A 26,540-nucleotide genomic window follows, 5' to 3' on the forward strand; every position below is an offset into this window, starting at 1 on the left:
CTACAATGAAGCACATAAGGAGAAGACGACCATCTAGCTACTGCTATGGACCCATAGTCCAGGGGTGAACTACTCACTCATCACTCCGGAGGCGACCATGGCGGTGAAGAGTCCTTCGGGAGATGATTCCCCTCTCCGGCAGGGTGCCGGAGGCGATCTCCTGAATCCCCCGAGATGGGATTGGCGGCGGTGGCGTCTCAGTAAGGTTTTCCGTATCGTGGCTCTCGGTACTGGGGGTTTCGCGACGGAGGCTTTAAGTAGGCGGAAGGGCAGGTCAAAGGGCATCACGGGGGCCCCACACAACAGGGCCGCGCGGGCCCTATGCTGGCCGCGCCCCCCTAGTGTGGCGGCGCCCCGTGGCCCCACTTCGTCTCCCCTCCGGTCTTCTGGAAGCTTCGTGTAAAAATAGGCCCCTGGGCGTTGATTTCGTCCAATTCCGAGAATATTTCCTTTGTAGGATTTCTGAAACCAAAAACAGCAGAAAACAGCAACTGGCTCTTCGGCATCTCGTTAATAGGGTAGTGCCGAAAAATGCATAAATATGACATAAAGTATACATAAAACATGTAGATATCATCAATAATGTGGCATGGAACATAAGAAATTATCGATACGTCGGAGACGTATCAATGGACCTCACTCCTTGGCCCCTGTACGTGCCCCCTGTTTGCTGCTTGTGCATTTGTATGCTCCGCATATCTATGCAACACTTGGAATGTTTGGCAGTCCTTCTGAAGATGGTCTGACTGTCTTTTCCCTTAACTGTCGAGGTAAAAGTGCATCTGGCATGGCCCGTTCAGAAGATCTTCGGGTGATATGTTGTATGGCCTCTGGAACCTTGGTCAATTATTTTGCCTGCTGGAGCTTGGTGCATCTCTATGATCATTGCGCTGCTCGTTGTTCCTCTGATAATCATCCCGATGATTTCCTCCACTGTTTCCTCGGAAGCCAGCCGCCACTTTGCTGAGACCGTCGTAATCTGAGAATTGGCGAGAAAATCGTCGCCTATTTTGGTTGTTGTTTCTGTTGCGATCTTCCTCGGGTGATCTGTGCCGTTTATTTTGAACAACATCTTCGCCATCTGCCCAGCGATTCATGATAACCCACAAGTATAGGGGATCGCAACAGTCTTCGAGGGAAGTAAAACCCAAATTTATTGATTCGACACAAGGGGAGGTAAAGAATACTTATAAGCCTTAACAACTGAGTTGTCAATTCAGCTGCACCTGGAAAAGCACTAGTAACAGGGGTGATGTGAAAGCAGCAGTAATATGAGAGCAATAGTAACAAGAATAACACGGCGGCGATACTTGATAACACAGAGGCAATGGCACCAGAAAATAGTTGATACTACTTCCAATGACATATAGAACGAGTATATGATGATAAGAGATGGACCGGGGTTCCCAACTATCTACACTAGTGGTAACTCTCAAATAACAAGTAACAAGTGTTGGGTGAACAAATTACAGTTGGGCAATTGATAGGATTGAAATAGCATTAAGACAGAACATCAAGATTATTAATCATGTAGGCATGTTTTCCATATATAGTCATACGTGCTCGCAATGAGAAACTTGCATAACATCTTTTGTCCTACCAGCCGGTGGCAGCCGGGCCTCAAGGGAATCTACTGGTAATTAAGGTACTCCTTTTAATAGAGCACCGGAGCAAAGCATTAACACCTGGTGAAAACATGTGATCCTCATACCTACGCCTTCCCCTCCAGTTATCCCAGTTGCTGTCACTCTGGGGCCTCGGGTTCCGGACATAGACATGTGCAAACAACTTGTAGATACAATCTAAGCAATAATTATAGAGCTCAAATCTAAGATCATGCCACTCGTGCACTAGTGACAAGCATTAAACACAACAAGATTGCAGCAACAATAACTTCACAAATTTATATAGATAGACTAATCATAATGTAATAATCCATCGGATCCCAACAAACACAACACCGATTACATCAGATGAATCTCAATCATGTAAGGCAGCTCATGAGATCATTGTATTGAAGTACATGGGAGAGAGAGTACCAACTAGCTACAGCTAGAACCCGTAGTCCATGGGGGAAACTACTCACGGAGCATGATGGAGGCGGTGGCGTCGATAGAGATGGCTTCCGGGGGCACTTCCCCGTCCCGGCGGCGTGCCGGAACAGAGATTCTGTCCCCCAAAACGGAGTTTCGCGATGGCGGCGGCGCCCCTAGAGTCTTTCTGGAGTTTCGTCAATTGGTATCGAGGTTTTAGGTCGCGAGGGACTTTATAGGCGAAGAGGCGGAGTCGGAGGGGCCACGGGGCCCCCTCCCCATAGGCTGGCACGACCAGGGGGCCACCCGCGCCGCCATATGGTGTGGGCCCCCTGCTGCCCGCCTCCGACTCTCCTTCGGTGTTCTGGACCCTTCTGGGGAAAATAAGATATTTGGTCTTTGTTTCGTCGAATTCCGAGAATATTGCCCGAACAGCCTTTCTGGAACCAAAAATAGCAGAAAACAGGAACTGGCACTTCGGCATCTTGTTAATAGGTTAGTTCCGGAAAATGCATCAAAATGATATAAAGTATGAATAAAACATGTAGGTATTGTCATAAAACTAGCATGGAACATAAGAAATTATAGATACGTTGGAGACATATCAAGCATCCCCAAGCTTAGTTCCTACTCGCCCTCGAGTAGGTAAACGATAACAAGAATAATTTCTGAAGTGACATGCTACCAACATAATCTTGATCATACTATTGTAAAGCATATGAGATAAATGAAGTAACTCAAGGCAATGATCTATAGTTTGCTAACAAATAGATAACATATAGCAAAACTTTTCATGAATAGTACTTTCAAGACAAGCATCAAAAAGTCTTGCATAAGAGTTAACTCATAAAGAAATAAATTCTTAATAAGAGGTTTGAAGCAACACAAAGGAAGATTTAAGTTTCAGCGATTGCTTTCAACTTTCAACATGCATATCTCATGGATATTTGTCAACACAAAGTGATATAATAAATGCAATAAGCAAGCATGTAAGAATCAATGCACAGTTGACACAAGTGTTTGCTTCTAAGATGGAAAGAAGTAGGTAAACTGACTCAACATAAAGTAAAAGAAAGGCCCTTTGCAGAGGGAAGCATGGATTAAATCATGTGCTAGAGCTTTTCAAGTTTTGAAATCATATAGAGAGCATAAAAGTAAAGTTTTGAGAGGTGTTTGTTGTTGTCAACGAATGGTAGCGGGTACTCTAACTACCTTATCAACCAGACTTTCAAGAGCGGCTCCCATGAAGGACGTTATCTCTACCAGCAAGGTAGATCATCCCTCTTCTCTTTTGTTTACACATGTATTTTAGTTTCATTATTGATGACACTCCTCCCAACCTTTTGCTTACACAAGCCATGGCTAACCGAATCCTCGGGTGCCTTCCAACATTCACATACCATGAAGGAGTGTCTATTTGCAAAATTAGGTTGCTTACTGATAGATCAGGGCAAATCATGTGAAGAGAATTATTAATGCAAGTTAATTAATTGGGGCTGGGAACCCTATTGCCAGCTCTTTTTGCAAAATTATTGGATAAGCGGATGAACCACTAGTCCATTTGTGAAAGTCTGTCAGAAGTAAATGACAAGATCGAAAGATAAACACCACATACTTCCTCATGAGCTATAAAACATTGACACAAATAAGAGATAATAGCTTTTGAATTGTTTAAAGGTAGCACATGAAGTATTTACTTGGAATGGCAGAAAATACCACATAGTAGGTAGATATGGTGGACACAAATGGCATAGGTTTTGGCTCAAGGTTTTGGATGCACGAGAAGCATTCCCTCTCAATACAAGGCTTTGGCTAGCAAGGTTGTTTGAAGCAAACACAAGTATGAACCGGTACAGCAAAACTTACATAAGAACATATTGCAAGCATTATAAGACTCTACATTGTCTTCCTTGTTGCTCAAACACTTTTACCAGAAAATATCTAGACCTTAGAGAGACCAATCAAGCAAACCAAATTTCAACAAGCTCTACGGTAGTTCTCCACTAATAGGTTTAAACTACATGGTGCATGAGCTTAAACATGATCTACTTGAGAGCTCAAAACAATTGTCAAGTATCAAATTATTCAAGACAATATGAAGCATTTTCTGTTTCCAACCAAATAACAACAAGTGTTGCGGTTTTCAACTCCGCCATGAACATTAAAATAAAGCTAAGAACACCAGTGTTCATATGAAAAAGCGGAGCGTGTCTCTCTCCCACACAAGGATTGCTAGGATCCGAATTTATTCAAACATAAACAAAAATAAAAGCACACAGACACTCCAAGTAAAGCACATATAATGTGGCTGAATAAAAATATAGTTTCACTAGAGATAACCTGATAAGTTGTTGATGAAGAAGGGGATGCCTTGGGCATCCCCAAGCTTAGACGCTTGAGTCTTCTTGAAATATGCAGGGATGAACCACGGGGGCATCCCCAAGCTTAGACTTTTCACTCTTCTTGATCATATATCATCCTCCTCTCTTGACCCTTGAAAACTTCTGCCACACCAAACTTCTCATAAACTTCATTAGAGGGGTTAGTACTCAAAAACTTTAATCCACTTTGGTCCTGTAGTGACACATTGCAACAACTCAATAAAACAATAGCTACAGCTCTCCACGTCTAGATAGCCTTACTTAAAGTCCACAAGAGACAATGCAAAAAAACAGAGGCAGAATCTGTCAAAACAGAACAGCCAGTAAAGACGAATTTTTAAGAGGTACTTCCGTTGCTCAAATCAGAAAACTCAAAACAAATGAAAGTTGCGTACATATCTGAGGAACACGCATGAAAATTGGCAGATTTTTCTGAGTTTCCTACAGAGAGACCTACTCAAATTCGTGATAGATAGAAATCTGTATCTGCGCAGAAATCCAAATCTAGCATCAACCTTCTATTAGAGACTTTACTTGGCACAACAATGCAATAAAATAAAGATAAGGAGAGGTTGCTATAGTAGTAACAACTTCCAAGACACAACAAAACAGTAGCAAAATAAAGACATGGGTTATCTCCCAAGAAGTGCTTTCTTTATAGCCATTAAGATGGGCTCAGCAATTTTAATGATGCTCACATAAGGATGAGAGTTGAAGCAAAAGAGAGCATCAAAAAGCAAGTTCAAAACACATTTAAGTCTAACCCACTTCCTATGCATAGGAACCTTGTACACAAATAAATTCATGAAGAACCAAGTGACAAGCATAAGAAGATAAAACATGAGCAACTTCGAAAGTTTCAGCATATGGAGAGGTGTTTTAGTACCATGCAAATTTCTACAACCATATTTTCCTCTCTCATAATAATTTTCAGTAGCTTCATGAATAAACTCAACAATATAACTATCACATACAGCATGCTTTTCATGATCTACAAACACATAATTTTTATCAAGCTCAAAAATAGTGAGATCAAAACTCTCAAACCCACTTTTATCAATAATATAACAAGATGATTGATCAATCTCAAAAGATATGGGACTCCTAGATAAAGTCAAGACCTCTCCAATCCCATTTTCATTAGTAGTACAATTAATATTATCAAGCAACATAGGACCATCATCTAGAGCTTTATCATAAACATTTGCTAAGCAAAACTCTTTAGTACCATGCATTTCGACATCAGGCACAAACAAAGTATTATCATAAGATTTATCAAAATAGCATGGATTATCATAGATAACAGTAGCATAATTATTCTCACAAGTTTTACTCATAGGGAATATTGTAAGAGAATCCACAGGAACATAACACTCATCCTCCTTTGGTAAGCATGGAGGACAATCAAATAGTGTAAGAGATAAAGAGTTACTCTCATTAGAAGGTTGGCATGGGTAGCTAATCCATTCTTCCTCCTTTTGTTCATCACTCTCCTCCTCTTTTTCATCCAATGAGCTTTCAGGTTCATCAATTTCCTCCTCTTTTTCATCCAATGAGCTTTCAGGTTCATCAATTTCTTCTTTCACAGGTTCCTGCAAATTGTGAGTGCATTCTTATGCATTAATGAGTCTCTCTTTATAATCAATGATATAAGGATTATCACTGTAACTTTCTATGCAAAAATTAAGGATAGAAGAGACATAATCTTTAAGGTCCTTACAAGCAACACAAGTTTCATAATTTTTAGACATGAAGGATTCGATCTCAGAAGCTCCCATAAATAAGACAAATTGTTCTACCTCTTCGAACCCAAAATGAATATAGTTATTCCAATTATAGTTCTTAATTAAAACTTCTTCACTAAAGCCACATTGGAATTTCAGATGTTTAGTATCCTGTTTAGAGCAACAGTTTATATCATGGTGTTTAAGCAAGATTTTAGCAATTGTATTCAATTTTTCTATCACAGCACTCATGACTTTACCCGTTCTTGATTCTCTATAATTCATATATATTTCAATAAGCTCCAAATAGGTTGTGGGTTCTCCCATAACAACGGTTTTTAATTTTTCAGTTTTTCAAATTTTTATGGATTTTTGGGTATATAAGAAAAATAAAACAAAACAAAAATAAACTAGACAAAAGTAAACTAAGCAAAATAATACTAGACGGAAATAAACTAAGCACAAACAAACTAGACAAAAGCAAACTAAGCAAAACAAAATAAAATAAAAACAGAGAGAGAGAGGTAGAGTGTACTCCCCAGGTGAACTTATGAGTAGAGCTATGCCTCCCCGGCAACGGCGCTAGAAAATAGTCTTAATAACCCACAAGTATAGGGGATCGCAACAATCTTCGAGGGAAGTAAAACCAAAATTTATTGATTCGACACAAGGGGAGGTAAAGAATACTTATAAGCCTTAACAACTGAGTTGTCAATTCAGCTGCACCTGGAAAAGCACTAGTAACAGGGGTGATGTGAAAGCAGCAGTAATATGAGAGCAATAGTAACAGTAACACAGCAGCAGTAACAGCAACACAGAGGCAATGGCACCAGAAAATAGTTAATACTACTTCCAATGACATATAGAACGAGTATATGATGATAAGAGATGGAACGGGGTTCCCAGCTATCTACACTAGTGGTAACTCTCAAATAACAAGTAACAAGTGTTGGGTGAACAAATTACAGTTGGGCAATTGATAGGATTGAAATAGCATTAAGACAGAACATCAAGATTATTAATCATGTAGGCATGTTTTCCATATATAGTCATACGTGCTCGCAATGAGAAACTTGCATAACATCTTTTGTCCTACCAGCCGGTGGCAGCCGGGCCTCAAAGGAATCTACTGGTAATTAAGGTACTCCTTTTAATGGAGCACCGGAGCAAAGCATTAACACTTGGTGAAAACATGTGATCCTCATACCTACGCCTTCCCCTCCAGTTATCCCGATTCTTTGTCACTGCGGGGCCTCGGGTTCCGGACATAGACATGTGCAAACAACTTGTAGATACAATCTAAGCAATAATTATAGAGCTCAAATCTAAGATCATGCCACTCGTGCACTAGTGACAAGCATTAAACACAACAAGATTGCAGCAACAATAACTTCACAAACTTATATAGATAGACTAATCATAATGTAACAATCCATCGGATCCTAACAAACACAACACCGATTACATCAGATGAATCTCAATCATGTAAGGCAACTCATGAGATCATTGTATTGAAGTACATGGGAGAGAGAGTACCAACTAGCTACAGCTAGAACCCATAGTCCATGGGGGAACTACTCACGGAGCATGATGGAGGCGGTGGCGTCGATGGAGATGGCTTCCGGGGGCACTTCCCCGTCCCGGTGGCGTGCCGGAACAGAGATTCTGTCCCCCGAAACGGAGTTTCGCGATGGCGGCGGCGCCCCTGGAGTCTTTCTGGAGTTTCGTCAATTGGTATCGAGGTTTTAGGTCGCGAGGGACTTTATAGGCGAAGAGGCGGAGTCGGAGGGGCCACGGGGCCCCCTCCCCATAGGCTGGCGCGGCCAGGGGGCCACCCGCGCTGCCATATGGTGTGGGCCCCCTGCTGCCCGCCTCCGACTCTCCTTCAGTGTTCTGGACCCTTCCGGGGAAAATAAGATATTTGGTCTTTGTTTCGTCGAATTCCGAGAATATTGCCCGAACAACCTTTCTGGAACCAAAAACAGCAGAAAACAGGAACTGGCACTTCGGCATCTTGTTAATAGGTTAGTTCCGGAAAATGCATCAAAACGATATAAAGTATGGATAAAACATGTAGGTATTGTCATAAAACTAGCATGGAACATAAGAAATTATAGATACGTTGGAGACGTATCAATTCGCTACCTCCATGAGCTCTGGTTTTGTTCTCGTGTTGGACCTACCCAAATCCTCAATTAAGTCTCTTCTTCGGATCCCCGCAACAAATGCGTCTATTGCTCTTTCATCAGATATATTTTCTGCCGAATTTTTTATGATGTTCCATCGCTGGATATACATCCTCATTGGTTCACCATACTTCTGCTTGCATGCCTTTAGTTGCTCTATTGATACATGTTTCTTGCACGTGGAACGAAAAATTTTCACGAACAAGTCCGCGAAATTCTCCTAGCTGTCGATGGATCCTTCTGGTAACTTCTTTATCCATGATCTTGCGGCTCCGCTGAGGTGAACCTGAATGCTCTGCATGGCAGTTGCTCTAGTTCCACCCGTCAATTTTACTATCTCCAGGTAGTCTATTAACCAATCCTCCGGTTCTTGTAAGCCATCAAACTTTTTGTAGTTATCTGGTAACTTGAACCCAGAGGGCACCCGAGTTTCACGAACTCGTCGAGTAAAGTAAGGGAGTCCACACATATCCTCTTCCTCGACTTCTGGTGAGTGCCGACATTCTCTTCTCTCCTGCCGTGCTCTATCAACTCGTGCTTGTATCATTGTATCTCTTGCGTCACCTTCTCGTGGAGGATCTCGTGCTGCCGTAGTAGGCCGAGGATTATTTTGTCTTGGTGCGCTCTCGGGTTGCGGCGTACTTGATCCTGCTATCGCTGTCCCCATGACACCAACTCCTGCCATGGCCATTTGGTACAAAGCTTCTTTGGGATCTCCGGGAGGTGGCTTGGATGCCAATATGAAGGCATGAGTCGCCATATATCCTGCTTCTGCTGTTTTGGAGATGATGTTCCCTCTTGTATCTATCGACATAAAGGACATGTCGAGGTTTTGTATCAGGTTCTCTCTTCCGTGCTTAGGCATGTTTGCTAGCCGAGATCTTCCTCTTGCGCGTGCTGCTCTGTGACTATCCGAAGTTCCTGATTGTCGGCTCAGGTTGGCCCTGCGCGCACTTGATGCGCAAGCTGCAGCTCTTCTATCGTCAAATATCTTTCTTTGTTTTTCTAGTTCACGTCCAGCACGAGCGAGTCTATATTGATATGCTTGCAGCTCTTCTGCTGTGGCTGTTGTGGTCATCGGCTCTGTGCCATTCATGGCTCTCCCAGCTCTATCTCAAGCTGCTTGCGAAAGCTGCACTTTTTTCGGGAGGTGTGGTGCCAACGTACTTATTTCCGGTTCCTCGCGTAAGATCAGCGGGATCGATGTATGGATTGCCCAGATCATCGAAAGCCTCTAACGCCTCCTCTGGATGGCTTGATTCACCGATCACACAGATTTGATGATATATTGTAGCTTTTCTTTTTCTTTTTCAGGGTTGGTGACACCGTCCGACAGATCGGCGAAGACCTCCCGAATAGAAGTAGATTTGTCGATGAAGTCGAAGCTGTCGATGCTTTCCAAGTCGCTGCTTACATCGGAGCCTGTGAACGACCCGAAAGACATGTTGCCGATCATATCGGCGAGTTCTCCGCCGATGGCGGACTTGATGAAGCTTGACGACGAAACCTCCTCGTCGCCCGACTCGATGATTGATGTTGATGATCCCGAAAAGTCAGAATCGGCCGCTGACGGTCCCGAAAAAATTGGTGCCGCAAAACGGTGCGATCCTTCTTTTCCGACGAGGAAGTGGAAACTCCCAAACGTCATCTCCGTCCACTCCTCCATATCGGCATATGCATGCAAACGGGCGGGAGGGTGAGGAACAAAATCGACGAGATCAGGTTTGACCTGTTTACCTCCGTCCATCGCGTTGTTTGCTACTGATGATGTTGTTGATGTTGATGATGCCATCGAGATCAGCTCCTTGTCGCCTTCAATCCCCACGGACGACGCCAATTGATAAGGGTTTAACTTGCCAATGCCTACAAGTTGTAGACTAGGGTTTCGCGGAAAGTGGAGGGCAAGTAGATCTCAAAGGTTCAGCCGAAAAGATGCTCGACTATGAAAAACTAGGGTTTGTGTTGATAATGATTCGATGCTTTATTTCTCCCTCGGCTCCCCTTGATATAGGAGGTGGAGCCGAGGCTTTCGTATCGCTCAAGTTACAAAGTCCGGGAGGTTATACGAGTCCTTCCCGTATTATTACAAGACTCTATTCCTAATCTATCTCTACTTTCCATATCGACGCTTGTTGGACTTCCGGGCTTCATAAACTTCGGGTCTTGGGCCTCCAGCCATCCTTGGGTACTTTATTCGGTAGGCTCATTCGAGATGCCTATGTCAGCGAGTCCTGAAAGGGGACAAGAGCCTAGATAAGTAAATTCTAGCACAACGTGTTCTACATTTACCAAGAATGTACAAATTAATTAAAAGATGGTACAATCGACGTAATACAAGATCATAGGCCTAAGATCAAGGCATAGAGACAACTATATCATACTAGACTACCATTGCACAATCTAGACAACCAACATGAAAAACAAGACAAACAATGCTCTTTGAGGTAAAAGGGTTAAATATCTAACAGTGTACAGCCACGAATCAAACCTAGAAGCCTTGACATATCTAAGCTAAAGCGGTCAGGGATCTAACCCTAAACACATGGAGGTGGAGGAGAAGTCATGGTGATGTTACTCATAGTCATCGCTGGAGGTGGACGAAGGAGTGGAGAGCTCCATGAAGTAGTCGGAGTCGCCATGCCGCCGCCGTCGACACCGCCTACTTACCTTGCTTGCCGACCAGTGAAGAGTGCTAGAAGGAGGGACATGGTGGTTTTGAAATTGGTTGTGAGAGTAGGGGGTAGAAATAGGGGGCGGTCTCGATAGGTTGTGACGAAATCCTCCCGCCCCCTTTTTCGCTTGTGCGTAAGAGCTCGGGCCATCTCCATGATCGAACTGGCGCTTGGGGCGTTGACGCCTTTTGGATGGCCGAAACCGGCGACGAGATTGGCTTTGGTGAAACGGTCGATTCGAGCGTTTTCCATGGGCCACAGCCCAGTATTTCAATTAGGCTATTTTCTGCTCCCCAAGGCCCGTTAGCCTCCATATAAGCTACCAATTACGGAGACCGGCTTTTGTGAACATGGGGGCATGTGAACCCACTTTTTGAAAAGTTCCGTTTGTGATGTCAAAACATGTTTCAAAAATCGAAACACAAAATGATTTCCCAGATGATCTCAACTATGTGTCCTGGGCATGAGTTTCGTGACAAAAAAATATTTTATTTTGTCTCGGCAAAAAAATGAAATTTTGCAGGGCTATATAGCAGTATATATGTGACGTATTTTGTCTTTTTTAGATTCTGAAATAAAAAAAAGTGGTTTCTCCGCGAAAACTTTCTACGCGAACATGAAACATGCGTACGTACCCGGATATTTTTATTTCAGAATTTTTTCACATTTAGAAAATGTATTTTCAACTAGGATTCACGTGTTCAAACCGGACTTTTCCACCAATTACGTCCCTAATGATGAATCAAACTCTGGGTAGCAGCTGTAGCTGTACGTGCAGCAAGGACAAACAGCAGCAGAGGCAGAGGCAGGTGCCGGAGCCTGCGGGCCGCGGCGGCACAAGGCTACAAACGAACTGGAACGGGCACCACGCACCCACTGAGCACTGCCACCGCGACATGAGAGAAAAGAGACGATGCACCTCGAGGGCCCCGGCACCGGCGGCAGCAGCAGCAGTGCGGAGCAGAGCAGACGAGATCCCTGGCTGATCGAACAGGGAGACGGTACCTGTTTTCCTTTTTATGAACTCGCTGTCTGGTGGATGAAGCCATCGCCATGAAGGTGGGTACATACATGCTGGGCGACGCAGGCACACTTCCTGGCATGGGCCGGAAGAGAAGCAAAGCTTCGCGTCCTTCCACATGCCCTGGACAGGAAAGGCCCGGTCTCTCTCTGGAGAACCTAGTTACAATGTACTGGGCTATGGTAAGCTCGGCCGACCGGCCCACAGAAGCGGCCTCGACAACTGGGCCACGCCAGGGCCCAAACCGTAGGATTACACACACTACCCAGACCAAGCCTTCATTTCTCCTGCTGAAACGGAACCTGGGCCTCTCTCACTTCGTCTGCACCACACTCTTGGCTCCCAACTTCGAAGCTCCAATTCAATCCCGACACACACACGAAGCTTCCATCAACTGAAAAAAAAAACCCACGATTGCTTCTCTTCCTTCCTTGGAAGCAAAAAAACAAAGCTCGGATGATACTACGCGACGCCTTTTCTTTCTGTTACAGCCTTTAAGCGACGGTTTATTTATGCATGTCAGCTGGGCTGCACCGTATCCTATCGAGCCAGCCTCCCACGAAACCTGCCTTTGCTACGGGCACACGCCACACGTCCCCAACTCACACCAACTATCATCAAACGTGCGACATAAAAGAACACACACCTGTCTTGCATAGCCATCTTGGGTTTCAACCCACCTGAAACAGAGTATGAACGCGCTCCTAAATCCACCGTGCCGCGCTCCCCTTAGTTTCTTCATTCTTCTTTGTTTTTATTTTACACGGGATAACTTACCACGAACGTACGCTAGTAAGAGTGCCGCTAACACGTAGCTGCTAACACGTCAATATCTAACAAGAGCGCCGCCTCCAACTTGATTCTCTATTTTTTCACTAATATGTTTGTAAATAACTGTCGGTAATAGTTTTGGAGAACAAGCTTGGACATTTAAAAAGCATAAGCATAGCTGATGAAAAGTCTGGTTGTACACATTCCATTACTATCATAGTTCTAATGTAAAAGATTTAATGGCACAATTTGTAAGAGAACCGATTTGTGGTTGGATGGTTACGAGAGCAGTGTCACGTCTAACCTATTAGAGTTCAAAGCCCATGTTCGACACTTAATTTCTCGTAAAGGATAAATATTTTTTCAGTAGGAGACGATGTTCCTGTCAACAACAAAGCGTATGTAGTGACTTCGTCAATCTCAAGACCCATCGAATCAGTTTTTTAACTCAGTCTCTCGGAAGTTGTATGATGTGCATGTGCGCATTCATTGATGTAAGTGTATGTATCTATTTGTGAGCATCTGTGTTGTACTGTGTTTCATTTTTTCCCTAGAGTATATGCATTAAAGCTCGGTACGCGTACGGGTGCGTGTAACATTTATCTGACTGGTATTTATAAAGGAGCCGTGTGCTTTGCTCGTGGCGTCTACTATTGCACATCTCTGTCCCAATCGCTTGATCTAGCTAGGCCAGCTCACAGAGGCAAGGGCGACTTGATCGAGGCCGCCGCCGCCGCCGCCGATCTCCTGCACACAGGTACGACCACCAGCCCGGAATCTCGTCGGAATTCGTCGCAAATTCCTCTCATACTCGTTGCCGTTCCCCCTGCTCGGCCGCGCGGCTGTTACCAACTCCCTGGCCCCAAAATCCATCGGTCCCGGGAGGTGGCGCGCGCCCGATCTCTCCTCTTAGCCCACCGCCGCCGTGCCGTCGACCTGCTGCCGTGCGGTACTTAGCTTCACCCCGACGCCCCCACCTCTCGCGCGCGTCGCCGTTCCCGTTCGACCTCGTCGCGGCGTCGCGCGTCCCTGCCGCCTCCGCCCCGGGAGGCCGCCAGTGACCCTGGAAATTTGTATCCGAGCTAGCAGCTCTTAGTTGTCCTTGGTCCCGTTACGGTTCAGCGATAAAATTTTGGGATCCGCTTTCGATTTCTGCGAGGTGCGTATGTTCATGTGGAAGGTTCAGATTCTAGGTACACACAGCTCTTTGCTGTCAATTGCTAGCACACTAAAGTTTACAAGAGATATACTAGGGACACTGCAGTTTTGGCGGAGTCTACCGGACCTTGTTAGCGCATTAAATTCGACTGAATTCTTACACCAGATCGAAGTTGGATTTTATCGAGTTACACTCTGTGTTCCTGTCGACAAACTTAGGCAATTGCAAATCATACAACCCTTGAAGTGTATGGTAAAAGTATAAACAAAGAGTCGATTGACTCCATAATCACCGGTTGTATCGATCCGAGGCTCTGAACCCAATAGTTGTTAAATCACACCTGTGCAATATTTACTATGCAGCAGAGATTATTCGGTGAACACATGCTATTGTTGGCTTAAGTGCTTGTTTTGTGCTTTACTTTCTTATAGGCTTTTATCATGATAATCTTCCACAGATCACTGTTATGATTTTGGAGTTTTTGACACAACCTCACTTATGCAGTTAGTTCAGAAGATACAGTATGGCCTCACTGGACACCGTAAGAGGAGATCTTTCGCTGGTTGTTTTGTACCTAAGCAAGGCTGAAGCAAGAGATAAGATTTGCAGAGCAATACAATATGGATCCAAGTTCCTGAGCAACGGACAACCAGGACCTGCGCAGAATGTTGACAAATCTACTAGTCTCGCTCGGAAAGTTTTCCGACTGTTTAAGGTAGAGTGTTCAGTTTTTTTTTTTAGTAGAGCTCACAAATAGGAATAAATTATATTTAAATCTTGAATATGGTCTATGGCATCACTGATGATGCACTACTATTGTGTTGCAGTTTGTTAATGATCTGCAAGCTTTGATTAGTCCTCCTCCCAAAGGAACTCCACTGCCACTGATCTTACTTGGAAAGGTATGCTGCTGCTGCTTACATTGTGGGAAAATAGTCAGCTGAAGATAGGCTTCTAATTTTCTTAATTTTGCTTTATGTCCTCAGTCGAAGAATGCAATGCTGTCAACTTTCCTCTTTCTGGACCAAATAGTGTGGGCTGGGAGGACAGGAGTATACAAGGTTTGTATTGCCTTTTTCACATCAGCATACATGAAGTAATTTGATGTAGTACAGCATATGATTTCACCCTGCTTTCCCCACAAAAAGTTGTACAAGAAAATGAATTACCTACACGGCGACAAGCAAATGATTGAAAATAGTTCAACTGTATATGCAGAACAAGGAGCGAGCAGAATTCCTTGGCAGGATAGCATTCTATTGCTTTCTCGGATCAAACACCTGTACTACTATCATTGAGGTTTGCAGAATCTCTTTCTTGGCCATCTGGAAGCTATTCAATTATGTTCTGCCTCTCACCTTTCGACTAATTCAAAAATAATATCTGACATATACTTCATTCTAGCTAGCTGAGCTCCAACGACTGTCCAAATCAACAAAGAAGTTAGAGAAGGAGCTCAAGGGCCAAGAGCTGTACAAGGTACTATTCATACAGACTGCCCTGTATTCCGTTTGTGCATTTTCCATATTTGTTTTCTTTGATACATTGATGTATCGGTGATGGCAGAACGAGCAATATCGGATGAAGCTGAAGAAGTCCAACGAGAGGCTCCTCTCCCTCATCAAATCAAGCCTGGACATAGTCGTCGCGGTTGGGCTACTGCAACTGGCCCCAAAGAAGGTCACTCCTCGCGTCACGGGGGCATTTGGGTTTGCTAGCTCTCTCATCGCTTGTTATCAGGTGGGTTGTTGCATCTCAAACCCTATGACAGTTTGTTAAGAGCCACCGTGAAACCCCGGAAATTGAATCGTTCCTCCTTGTTTCCCTGGCAGTTGCTTCCAGCCCCAGCCAAATCCAAATGATCTACCTTGGGCCAGGCCGCTGGTGCATCGATTGGCGAAATGACGGTTGCTATTAGCCTTGTCATCGTTAGTACTGATAAGAAATAAATTTGGATGGAACACTCTGTGCGAGTAGCTGATAACTGGGAATTATTGTTGTGCAAGTCCATGGTCCTCTCATAACCTTGTTGATCCTGTACCTTTCCTAGACTTGATTATGTAGCACGTTGTATTTATATGGTCCCAGGAAATGGGAGCTACTGCAGATGCTGCCAAATAATTAGAAAATTTATACCACAGTTGGGATTCCATTTCTTTTACTTGGAAAGTTGCTGTATGTTTCAGTTTCTTCCCTTATCAGGCTGTTGGCGGCCTAACGTTTGTGCGCTTAAGCATGAGGCAAGGCTAGTCCAGTAGGAGAGAAACTCAGCAATCCAGTCGGCCTGCCAGTCAGGCTCACAAACGCCGAGTCTGAAGTCCAGGCAGGAGAATGGCCGAGAGGACAAAACGAGATCACTAAAATAAACGAAAGAGAGAGGATAACTTAAACTTATTTGAGTTTCCCTTCAAAATAAATTATGGACGAAAATGACAGTGAAACTGGTGCAAAGTAGTAGCAACATAATGTTGGCCAGGAGCCAAGGACCAACGATGAAATGGGTGTGATGCTGAGGGAAACTACAGTTTGTAACTCGTTGCCCCAGCACCCCATTGATGGATGTCTCCTTCTGACTTTCCAAATAAATCGCATTCGTGATGTTGAATGATATAAATCATCCGACATGTCATAAACAACAACAGCATGAAGGGGACACACTATTTTCAAAGCAATAACAAGACAGATCCTCTATTTTCAGTTGTGTGTACATGATACATACTGTATCAAACTTCATATCTATCTGGGAACATGCAACGCCTAAACCACATAATGTAAGACTAAGGAAACCAAAGTTTTTAGTATTATCCGCCCTAGCCAGCTCCTTGCACTGGATGCTGTAGAAGTTGGTTCCAATAGTACTTAGTTTCACACATAGGCTCAACTTACTAAATATTTGGAACGGAAGCAATAGAAGTGCACCATTTCTGTAACCGTTCCTAGACAGATCAAACGAGGACTTGCCCCATCCTCTGGCAGGTTTTGAAAACCCTTCAAAGATAGAAATCGCATAGTCAAGTGGAATATATGAGCTGGTCAGTTACCTCTAATATCTCAACCTGCATCATGTCAATAAAAAATTGTAGATAGTGATACCTAGGAAGCTAAAGAAGATGTTTGATACACAAATGTTGCAATTTGATTCCCGAATAAATAAGAAACAGGCTAAGCTGATAGTGTAAGCATCAATGGGGATATATAGAGCCCTGAGCCCAACACGAAATAAACTTGACATGGAAATGAAAGCATGCGGCAAGTATGACACCAAGTTACACAACTCATGAGGACTAAGTTCATTCCCATGTTCCGGAGATACGACTCATTCCTCTTGCCTGCACTTCAAATTAAGGTGGATGTGAGGCTCGAAACCTAGCTCACGCATTTACGGTTGCATAACTATCACAGCCGCCGAGTAATATAAGTTAATTTAATGTTCTATCAAAACCTCCGAAAGTTAAATCATGCTAACATGCATCCACTCAATCACCCGATCTCATATGAATCTTGCTTATCCTGCTATCCTCACACTGTCATTGACGATGATGAGGTGAGGGAGACGATAGCAAGGCAAAGGTGCATGTGAGGGCACATGAAGGTATGGCGTATAGCAAGTTTACAGATCAGATGGAGGCAGAGAATCTCCCCCGTGTACTCTGCGTCAAGGTCCTCCAACTCCATCACTCCCTATGTGCGCCGGGTGCCGATGGCCTTCAACTTCTAGGTCTACATCGCGGCCTTGCCGAACACTTGTACATGCAGTGTTGCCGTTGTGCATCAATATGAGAGCATAAAAAATGAAAGAGCTCACTTCCGGTTAAATACGATCTCTAATGAAAACCCTAAATCCCAATGCCCCCAAGAAATGAACTCAAGATTCTAAATATTGCCGGAAAATGAAGAAGGAAACTCCCAATCTCACCGAATACCGTACCCCCAACCAGCATAAATCCTAGCTTCCAACCTGTCAAATCTCACACAAAAGGAAGAAACAGGGCGAGAGGAAGAAAGATCATACCAAAAACTATAGATCAAAAAACCAGCTTGGGAGCTATCGTCGCATCTTCGCATCTTGGATCTATCTTTATTAAAGGGATAAAAAACGAAAAATTAGGGGAAAAGGACAAAGTACCATGACCCTATCATATATAAACTAGGAACTCTTTTCACAAAGATCATTTCCATGGCCTAGAAATATCAAACAAATCAAATAATAATCAAAATCAGGAAAAAATATTTAAGTCACTTTGATGCCACTACAGCCTTACCTAGTATGTCACCAGAAACATTGCCTATGATCATGAGTTTCAAACCAATTGGTAACATTTGAGATTTTGTACTGCAACTTTGATTCTTGCATCTCCATCTCATCATTAATCACCTCTATCTGTATAAAATATAACTCGTACATGCAAGAACACAACAAGTTTTGAAACTGTTGATGCGGCCAATAACCCAATTTATCATATAACGGCTATCAGTAAATTTTATCGGAATATTGCACAATACATCAAACATCAATCTATCTCTTATTCAAAGTTTCAATGGTTGTTGACAAGTGGTAGCTGACATAGAGAAATCCACAAGGTTGCAAATTAACTGACTGCATACATTTTGGTGTACTGTCATGCATGTTTGCCAACTTTGTTAGCCTGAATTATGGAAGTATGTTGGTAAAGTGGTTGCATGTCGAGAGAGCGCTGCAAAGTAAGCTTCGGTACTTCATTCTTAAATCTTGAAGAACTCGGTAAATAAATCTTCACCCTGGAGAGCTTACAGCAAGGTATTGCTCCTAGACAGCGGGGAGAACAACTTACACAATACACGAACAGAAGCACAAAAGTATCTATTCTTTCTGCCACTATTAGTAGACAAATTAACAGAAGTGATGGCATTCTTTTTTTCTTGAATGTTTTGAACCATCCAAAGAAATTAGATAAGTGCAACAATTTATTGTATGAGCTGGTCAGTTTCCTCTAATATCTCAAGTGGCATCATACAAAAAAAAAACTACAGATGTAGTACCAGGTGACGATGTGAGTAGATAGTAAAAGCTGCATTCTGACTCCTAAGTAAGGAGAGGGTTAAACTATAGTGTAAACAAGAATGGCGAGATCTGCGAGGGTATATATTGAGCCTAGCAATGAAGAAACTTAACGAGAAAAAGAAAAGCGCATGTGGCAAGTGTGACACCAAGGTACACAACCCATGACCAGTATGTTAGTGACTTCTAGATTTATTTTGAGGTTCGTGGGGGATAAACTCATGGCATCCGCACTTTCAAGTCAACTAATGCTATGTAGATGCAACTGCCAGGCCCTAGTTCGTCTGTCAACTAGAAAAGCAAAGCATGTTGCAAGTGTGACACCAAGCTACACAAGCCATGATGCACCACATGAAACGTACGAGGCATATCCCGTGTCGACGGCTTTTTGTCAGGGCCGTCGGCACAGGACCCATTCCTGGTAGGCCACCAGAACGGTCGTCGGCACGAGCAAACGCCGTTGTCTTTGCAGCCCTATGCCGATGGCTTTGTTGTTCGCACAACTCTTTTTTCTTTTTTTGGAAAAAATATTTTATTGTATCAAAAGTTATTATTTAAAAGCATTAATGTATTCAAAACTGGTCTCCCCGTTGTGGGGGCCTGCTGGGTTCCATCCTTTGAAACATAGTAGTACAATATGTAGTACAATTTTTAAAAATAAAAGTAAAATAAGGTCAAGTGAGGGTTTGAACTTAAGACCTAGGATTTGGCCACAAAGGCTCATCCAACTAAGTTATTATAATGTTTTATTCAAAGGTTTTTGTTTTGTCAAAATCGACAGACAAAGACCGTGGGACGTCATAACACTTGACGCGTGGAGTCCTGCTGGGGACCCACACGTGTGAGATGGAATGATGCATGGATCGATTCGATCCTCTCAGCCTCGAGCTACAGGGAAAGGAGGCGAGCCTGCTGCTGGGCCGCCACGTACGTGCCGTGCCTACCGAAAGCGCATGCAAAGCCCATACAAAAGAGCGATTTTAACCGGACGTGCGCCGCGGCGCGTGGATAGGTTGCGATTTGATTTGATCGTCGTCTTGCTTGGTCGTGGCGAGCTGTGGAGAGAGTCGACCGTGGACGCGGCTACATGCAGGCTACAGGTACCGTAGGGGCCGGCTGTCCGTGGACGCGTTCGATCGTTTCCGCGGGCGGCGCCTCCACGCTGGCAGGGCAGGCACCGGCTCCTCACGTGCCCATGCATGCTCGCCTAGATTCCTGAAGTATTCTACCCTGACCAGAGCAGACCGATCGAGCTCGATCGGAAGGGAGTGTCGGTCACGCTTGTCCCATGCGGCACAATCTCACTCATGCATCTAGTGGCTCCTTATTCTTTCCTCTGCTTCACAGAAATATATATTCATGCTTTGGACATAATAGGCTAAGTCAATAATTTACAGTTACAAATACATCTACTAGTACATAAGGTCGATGCTTGCTTTTATGTTTTATAAATGGCCGGTAAAGAATGCTGGAAATGGCATATTCTCTCAGTTCTACAATATAATAAGCATATAAGAGCATCTCTAACAGAGCCCAAAAAAACGCAAACTGAAAACGCCGAGTTCAGTGCACCGAAAACACGAGTTCTGTCGAAATTCGCAGTGGCGCAGAATAGAAACCGTGTGATGGAACTGAACTCAGGAATTCGAAATGGCGCGGGTAAAATTTAGCGATGATCATAGTTCTAGATGACATAGATGCTCCGATTGAGCATACATACGTGCATAGTTCTTGAAATTGAAAACATAATTACTGGTACACCGGCAAGCGCAACCTAGCTAAGCAAAATGCGGCCTATATGACCTATGGCGCGTGGCGGTGCCAGTGCTGGCGGAGATGGTCGGCGGCGTGGAAGATCTTCACGCGTCGTCCTTCTCAAGCTCGACTATTTCGAGCTTGACGCGGCGGACGCGGGCTTCCAGGCGAGCCGCCTCGTACTCCCTGACCTGGCGGACGGCGTCGGCTTCCTCCCGGCGGAAGCGCTACCGAGCCTCCGCATCGCTGATCGCCTTCGCCTGAGCGAGGATGGCCTCCTCCTCGTCGCTGCCGTGGACGTAGTCCCCGGCGGAGATGGTCGGTGAGCGTGCGGGGACGAGGTCGTCCTCCTCCTCGCTCTCCGCCACGGGAAGCCGCGGTGTGCGGCTCGACTGGCCGGAGGAGGAGCCCTCGCCGACGGGGCCGTAGCGAGCGAGCTTCCCTGGGGGCGTGAGCCCCCAGTTCGTCCACCGGCGAGCGCTCCTCTTCTAAGCGCCCTCGCTCTTGTTCCACTTCCGCCGCTCCGCGTCGGTGCGGAAGACAGGCGGATGCGGCGGTGAGTCGCCGCCGCCCAATCCCGCGGCACGGCCGCCGGATCCTCCACGGGAAGCCATCGCGGGGCGGCGGGCTTCGGATCGGTTGCTCGTTGTACGTGGATTGCTCGTCGGAGCTGGCGACTAGCGGCGGCGGAGGGAGAGGAACGGCGGAGGGGAGTAGGGTTTGCGAACCGAACTCCCCTCCGCGAACTCTTTTAATACGGGGCATCCGCTCGATTTCTCGGGCCCCTGAACTTCATTTACGGGCCGGCCCATGTATTCGGGCGCTGATTTGCGCGCGTTTCGGCCCGAACCCGTAAATCCGCCGGAAAAGTTCAGTTCCGGCGGGATTTACGGGCTCTGTTAGAGATGCTCTAAAGTTAGTCAAAAGTCAATGTATTTTAGTCTGATCAAGCAATATAGAAAAAGATATGGGTCATCCTTGGTGCCAAATTAATATCAACGCATATACCATAAAAATATTTTTGTAGTGCTTTTATCTTGTTTTATCTTGGTTAATTTTTCTTCTCGACGCTAATTTTTTTACTTCAAATTTTATTCGTCCAAAAGACGATTTTGTCGAATCTGTAGAGTGACTCACTAAATGCTTATCAGTCAAGTGGTTCTTATCTGAAGAACCATGTGTTTTGTTTGGCTTGAGACTCAATGGCTATAATATGAATCTAAGATTTCAACCGAGCCGATTCGCGTTATAACAACACGATAATATTTAAACTATGGTTACGCAAGAAAGTAAACAAATTCAAAATAGGGAAAATAAAATCCAAGAGGCTTCCAATGACTGATATAATGGAAAACGAAAGATATATGAGCCCACTCGAGTTTTTTTATGGCATTATCATCACAAAGATTATATTTTGAGTAACCACAATCAAGGTTTTTCCGCGGTAGGCACTAGTATATCTACCATCCAAAATACCGCGCACGATTTGTCAACCAAATTTATACATTTGTCCAAAACTAGTCAAAACTTTCTTAACTTATAAAAAAAAAATTGAATACCGGAAGATTTCATCCGGTATTACATTTTACCGATGGCCACCGGCATAACCGGTTTTTGGTGAAATTTCGAAAATCTTACCCGAGAGAAAGTTCAAAGACATTGAAATCGGGACAGTTATTTTAGAAGGGATGGGGAACACTTTTTGAGTTTAGATTTCATTTTGACATTCAATACCACATTTGTTTATCAGTAACAAATAGTACATGGTAATGAGACACCAACTGACTTTAACTATTACATAATAAAGTAGGAAAGAAACTAAAACATCTACAAGACCAAAAAAGGAAGTCCATGTCGCCATCCCCACGTGGCCGCTGGACACCTCACTTCGTCCCCCTTCCCATCCCCTTCCTCAAATAGAATATCCACAACCCATTGCTTCGTCCCCTCGATGCATCCCGAGCTAAGTAAAAGCCCACCTGACGGCACGCCGGCGACAACGCGGCTTCACCGTCCACCCTGCTCCCGGCGCGCCCATCACCGTGTCCAGCTCATCCCACTATTTCTCTGCCTGTTGCCGAATCCTATATGTACATCTCGCTCTCCTCCCTCTCCATCAACACACCTTCGCTCGACACCATTACAGCACCATTGCCGCGCAGCACAAGAGCACGGACTCATCGTCGACGATAAGCTACAAACTCGATCGTGCAAGATCAATGGACCATTACGGCGTGGCCTACTACGGCGACGACGTCGGCCAGTTCGACGGCCGAGGAGGAGTGGAGTACGCGACGGTGACATCGGCCCCGCCGAAGCGTCCGGCGGGGCGGACCAAGTTCCGGGAGACGCGGCACCCGGTTTACAAGGGCGTGCGGCGGCGCGGGCCGCGGGGCGCTGGGTCTGCGAGGTGCGGGAGCCCAACAAGAAGTCCCGCATCTGGCTCGGCACCTTCGCCTCCGCCGAGGCCGCCGCGCGAGCCCACGACGTCGCCGCGCTGGCCCTCCGCGGCCGCGCCGCCTGCCTCAACTTCGCCGACTCCGCGGACCTGCTGGCCGTCGACCCGGCCACGCTCCGCACCCCGGAGGACATCCGCGCCGCGGCTATCGCGCTCGCCGAGGCCGCCTGTCCCGCCGCGCCGGCGTCGCCCTGCTCCTCTGCGTCCGCCGTCCAGGCCGCTGCGCCCGCGATGACGATGCACCAGCAGGGGATATCGATGCAAGAAGAGGCCGAAGCGATGGCGCAGTACAACGACTACGCGATGTGTACGGAAGCATGGGGGACTTGGACCAGCATTCGTACTACTACGAGTACGAAGGGATGGGCGGCGCGGGCAGCAAATGGCAGGATAACTCGCATATGGACGGAGTCGACGACGACGGCTGCGGCTACGGCTACAGCGCCGGCGACGTCACGCTGTGGAGCTACTGATCGAGCGGGATTCCTTTCAATTCGCTATGTCGGTCAGGTGCAGGATAAAGAGGAAGAAGCAGAGTTGGTCCGGAGCTCAATTAATTTGGAGCGCGGGAAGAAGATATTTGTCTAGCCGTAAAGCATGCAAAATGCATCACCCTGTCCTCTTTTTTTTTTAGTTTGATGAAAATTTTGTAACATGCCTACCCAAACTTGTTTGGGACTGAAAGGTTTGGTTGTTGTTGTTGTTAAAAATTTTGTAACATGTGGTTGAATCGAGTAGTAGACTAGTATGGTATCGAGAATTTGATCAAGAATTTGGCAAAAAGGACCATTTGTCACGCTGAATTCTTAAAAAAGACCACATGTGACCATATGGCGGCAGCGCCCCCAGGGGACATGTGGCCTTGCCGCCGGTAGGACTGGCGGCACGTTTGCCGCAGTCAGCGCGCATCCAGCCGATCGAGCGTGGCGGGCCCGTGGCTTTGGCGGCAGCCTGGCATCACTACTGTACGGTAGGGTTTTAGGGGCATTTTAAAGTGCCCCAATAGGTAGCCAAAGTTCCCCTAATTACTTTTAGGGGCACTATGAAAAGTGCCCTGGATGCTTGTGTCCCTAATTAAAATAGGCCACTTTGAATGAAATGCCCAAATACATTTAGAGGCAGTTTGAATTTTGCCTCTAAGGGTTTTTAGGGGTAGTTTTAATTTTGCCTCTAAATGTTTTTAGGGGCAGTTTGAATTTTGCCTCTAAAGGTTTTTAGAGGCACTTTGAGATTTGCCTCAAAAGAATTTCAGGGGCAATTTGAAATTTTCCTCTAAAGGTTTTTAGGGCAGTTTGAATTTTGCCTCTAAAGGTTTTTAGGGGCAGTTTGAATTTTGCCTCTAAAGGTTTTTAGAGGCATTTTGAGATTTGCCTCTAAATAATTTCAGAGGCAATTTGAAATTTTCCTCTAAAGAGTGTTTTGCCTCTAAAGGTTTTCAGGGGCACATTGAGATTTGCCTCTAAATGTCTTTAGAGGCAGTTTCAGATGTGCCTCTAAATATCTTTACAAGCTAGTAAATAAAATGCCTCCAAAACTACAAGCATTACATTGGTTATATTATAGTCCTAATAACATTACAATACTGGTTACAGCAATATCCTTCATCATATAAGATTTGGTCAAAGTCAGTGTATAAGACAATCACAGTTGTCATATTATAGTACTAACATGCACAGATACATAAGACGATCACAGTGATCACATTACACTACAGATGCATAACTTTGCAGTTTTGGAGGCATTGTCTTACACAGATGCATAAAACAATGACAGTAATTTCATGATAGTATCTAAGTAGTAACTTTCTGACTTCCACATTTCCTCTTCTTAGCAGTAGATGCAACTGCTTTCAACTTCTTCTCAAGTGTACACGCAATCTCGGCCGATGTTCTATCGATTGCCGGATCAATTACCTACAAGGAACCAATTTTGAATGTGTCAAACAACAGATGTTGGAATAAATAAGATTGAGCAATTAAGATGTAACAACTAATTACAGTAACACAAATAGTTTCAGTAACGGAGGAATAAATGATCAAGTACCGGTGAAATGAGATCTCTGCCAGGTTGACCGGCAAACTAAAGCAACTAGGTCGGGTTGCTGCATGCTCTATAAGTCGGCAGCAAAACATATATCTTGCAAAACTGATACAAAAGTTGTTCTGCGAGGTAGAAAACTACAAATCTAGCTGAATGTGGTTTCAGGTGATGATTTAGTTGGCAAGAGAACATATAATTGTACTACCATAAACAAACAATTGTATTAAATCAAGTTGAACAAGAAAGAATCAAGAAATAAATATAAATCTAATAAGTTTGCCGCGGGTGGTAGTCGACACAAGCTGCGGTGGAAAAGGGTAAGTGGCATCTTATAACAATCTGTCATGTCATGCATATTTGTTTGTGTGGGGAGTCTGTTTGATTCATGTATGCTCTGCCATATATGTTGTGAACATGTCATAAGTGTAAAATTCACTGTCAAATGTAAAATTCAAGTATCATTTGTTCATCAACTAACTTCCAATTAATATTACAGTGGAGTAACTACTCCCCTGTTTCAATGAATAAGTCTCATATTTTCTCATATTCTGGCATATGTATGTATATTTTAACCAAGCACATCATGTAAAATGTGAAACAATTGTATGTATATTTTAACCAAACACATCTCTGTGGTGCAACACATGCTTTGACAGTCCATCTTAACATGTCTACAGAGGCTCACTAATAATAATGATATTGTATAGTTGCTACATTTCTACAAATAAAAGCATTAAAACAAGGTGAACAAGAAAGATTCAAAGGTGAACTACATTTCTTCTTGGCCAGGTGATGCAATGTGCCTCAGCGTCTCCCATTTGAACCATTCTGCCTTTTGGTATTGGCAGGGCAGTTGTTTTCTTGAAGACCACGTTCACCAAAACTTTGACAAACTCCTCATTTTCAATTTCCTGAACTGTTCCCAATGCCACCATCTGTAAGCTGTTTGGCGAAGTCAACCCCACTTCAATGTCAGTTTTCATTTTATTTGCCTACATTATGCCAGAATATTAATCAGCAATATCATTTGCCATATTAGCTAACATACTAATTAGTGTGTTAGCAGTAAAATTATAGTGTACTTTTTTGTGAGGTTGGTTCAATTCAAAGCAACCCAACAATTCAAGCAACCAATTGTACAGTGAACAGCAAGGTAAAATTGCTAACATACTAACCTTCAGTGGATTCCTTGCTCTAAACCAATCATTATATTCATCACTGCATCGTTTTGTACTATGCCAATCACCTTCCTTGTCAGCAATGTTCTCTTCTAGCTTTTCCTCTTTTACCTTGACTAAGAGT

The 26,540-nt window shown here is 44.4% G+C and overlaps 1 protein-coding gene and 1 pseudogene across 1 annotated transcript; both read left to right on the forward strand.

The window, feature by feature from the left end:
* Positions 1–13,410: 13,410 nt before the first annotated feature.
* On the forward strand, positions 13,411–16,026 carry LOC127311523 (peroxisomal membrane protein 11-5). The gene is made up of 8 exons (XM_051341957.2): positions 13,411–13,545; positions 14,452–14,662; positions 14,775–14,849; positions 14,934–15,008; positions 15,166–15,246; positions 15,352–15,426; positions 15,514–15,687; positions 15,780–16,026. The coding sequence occupies exons 2-8, from the start codon at positions 14,471–14,473 to the stop codon at positions 15,807–15,809; spliced, it is 702 nt and encodes a 233-aa protein (XP_051197917.1). The 5' UTR covers positions 13,411–13,545; positions 14,452–14,470; the 3' UTR covers positions 15,810–16,026.
* Positions 16,027–22,760: 6,734 nt separating this feature from the next.
* LOC127311521 (dehydration-responsive element-binding protein 1C-like) lies at positions 22,761–23,859 on the forward strand (annotated as a pseudogene).
* Positions 23,860–26,540: the final 2,681 nt, after the last annotated feature.

Source organism: Lolium perenne, chromosome 7, assembly GCF_019359855.2.
Source record: "Lolium perenne isolate Kyuss_39 chromosome 7, Kyuss_2.0, whole genome shotgun sequence".
Lineage (NCBI taxonomy): Eukaryota > Viridiplantae > Streptophyta > Magnoliopsida > Poales > Poaceae > Lolium > Lolium perenne.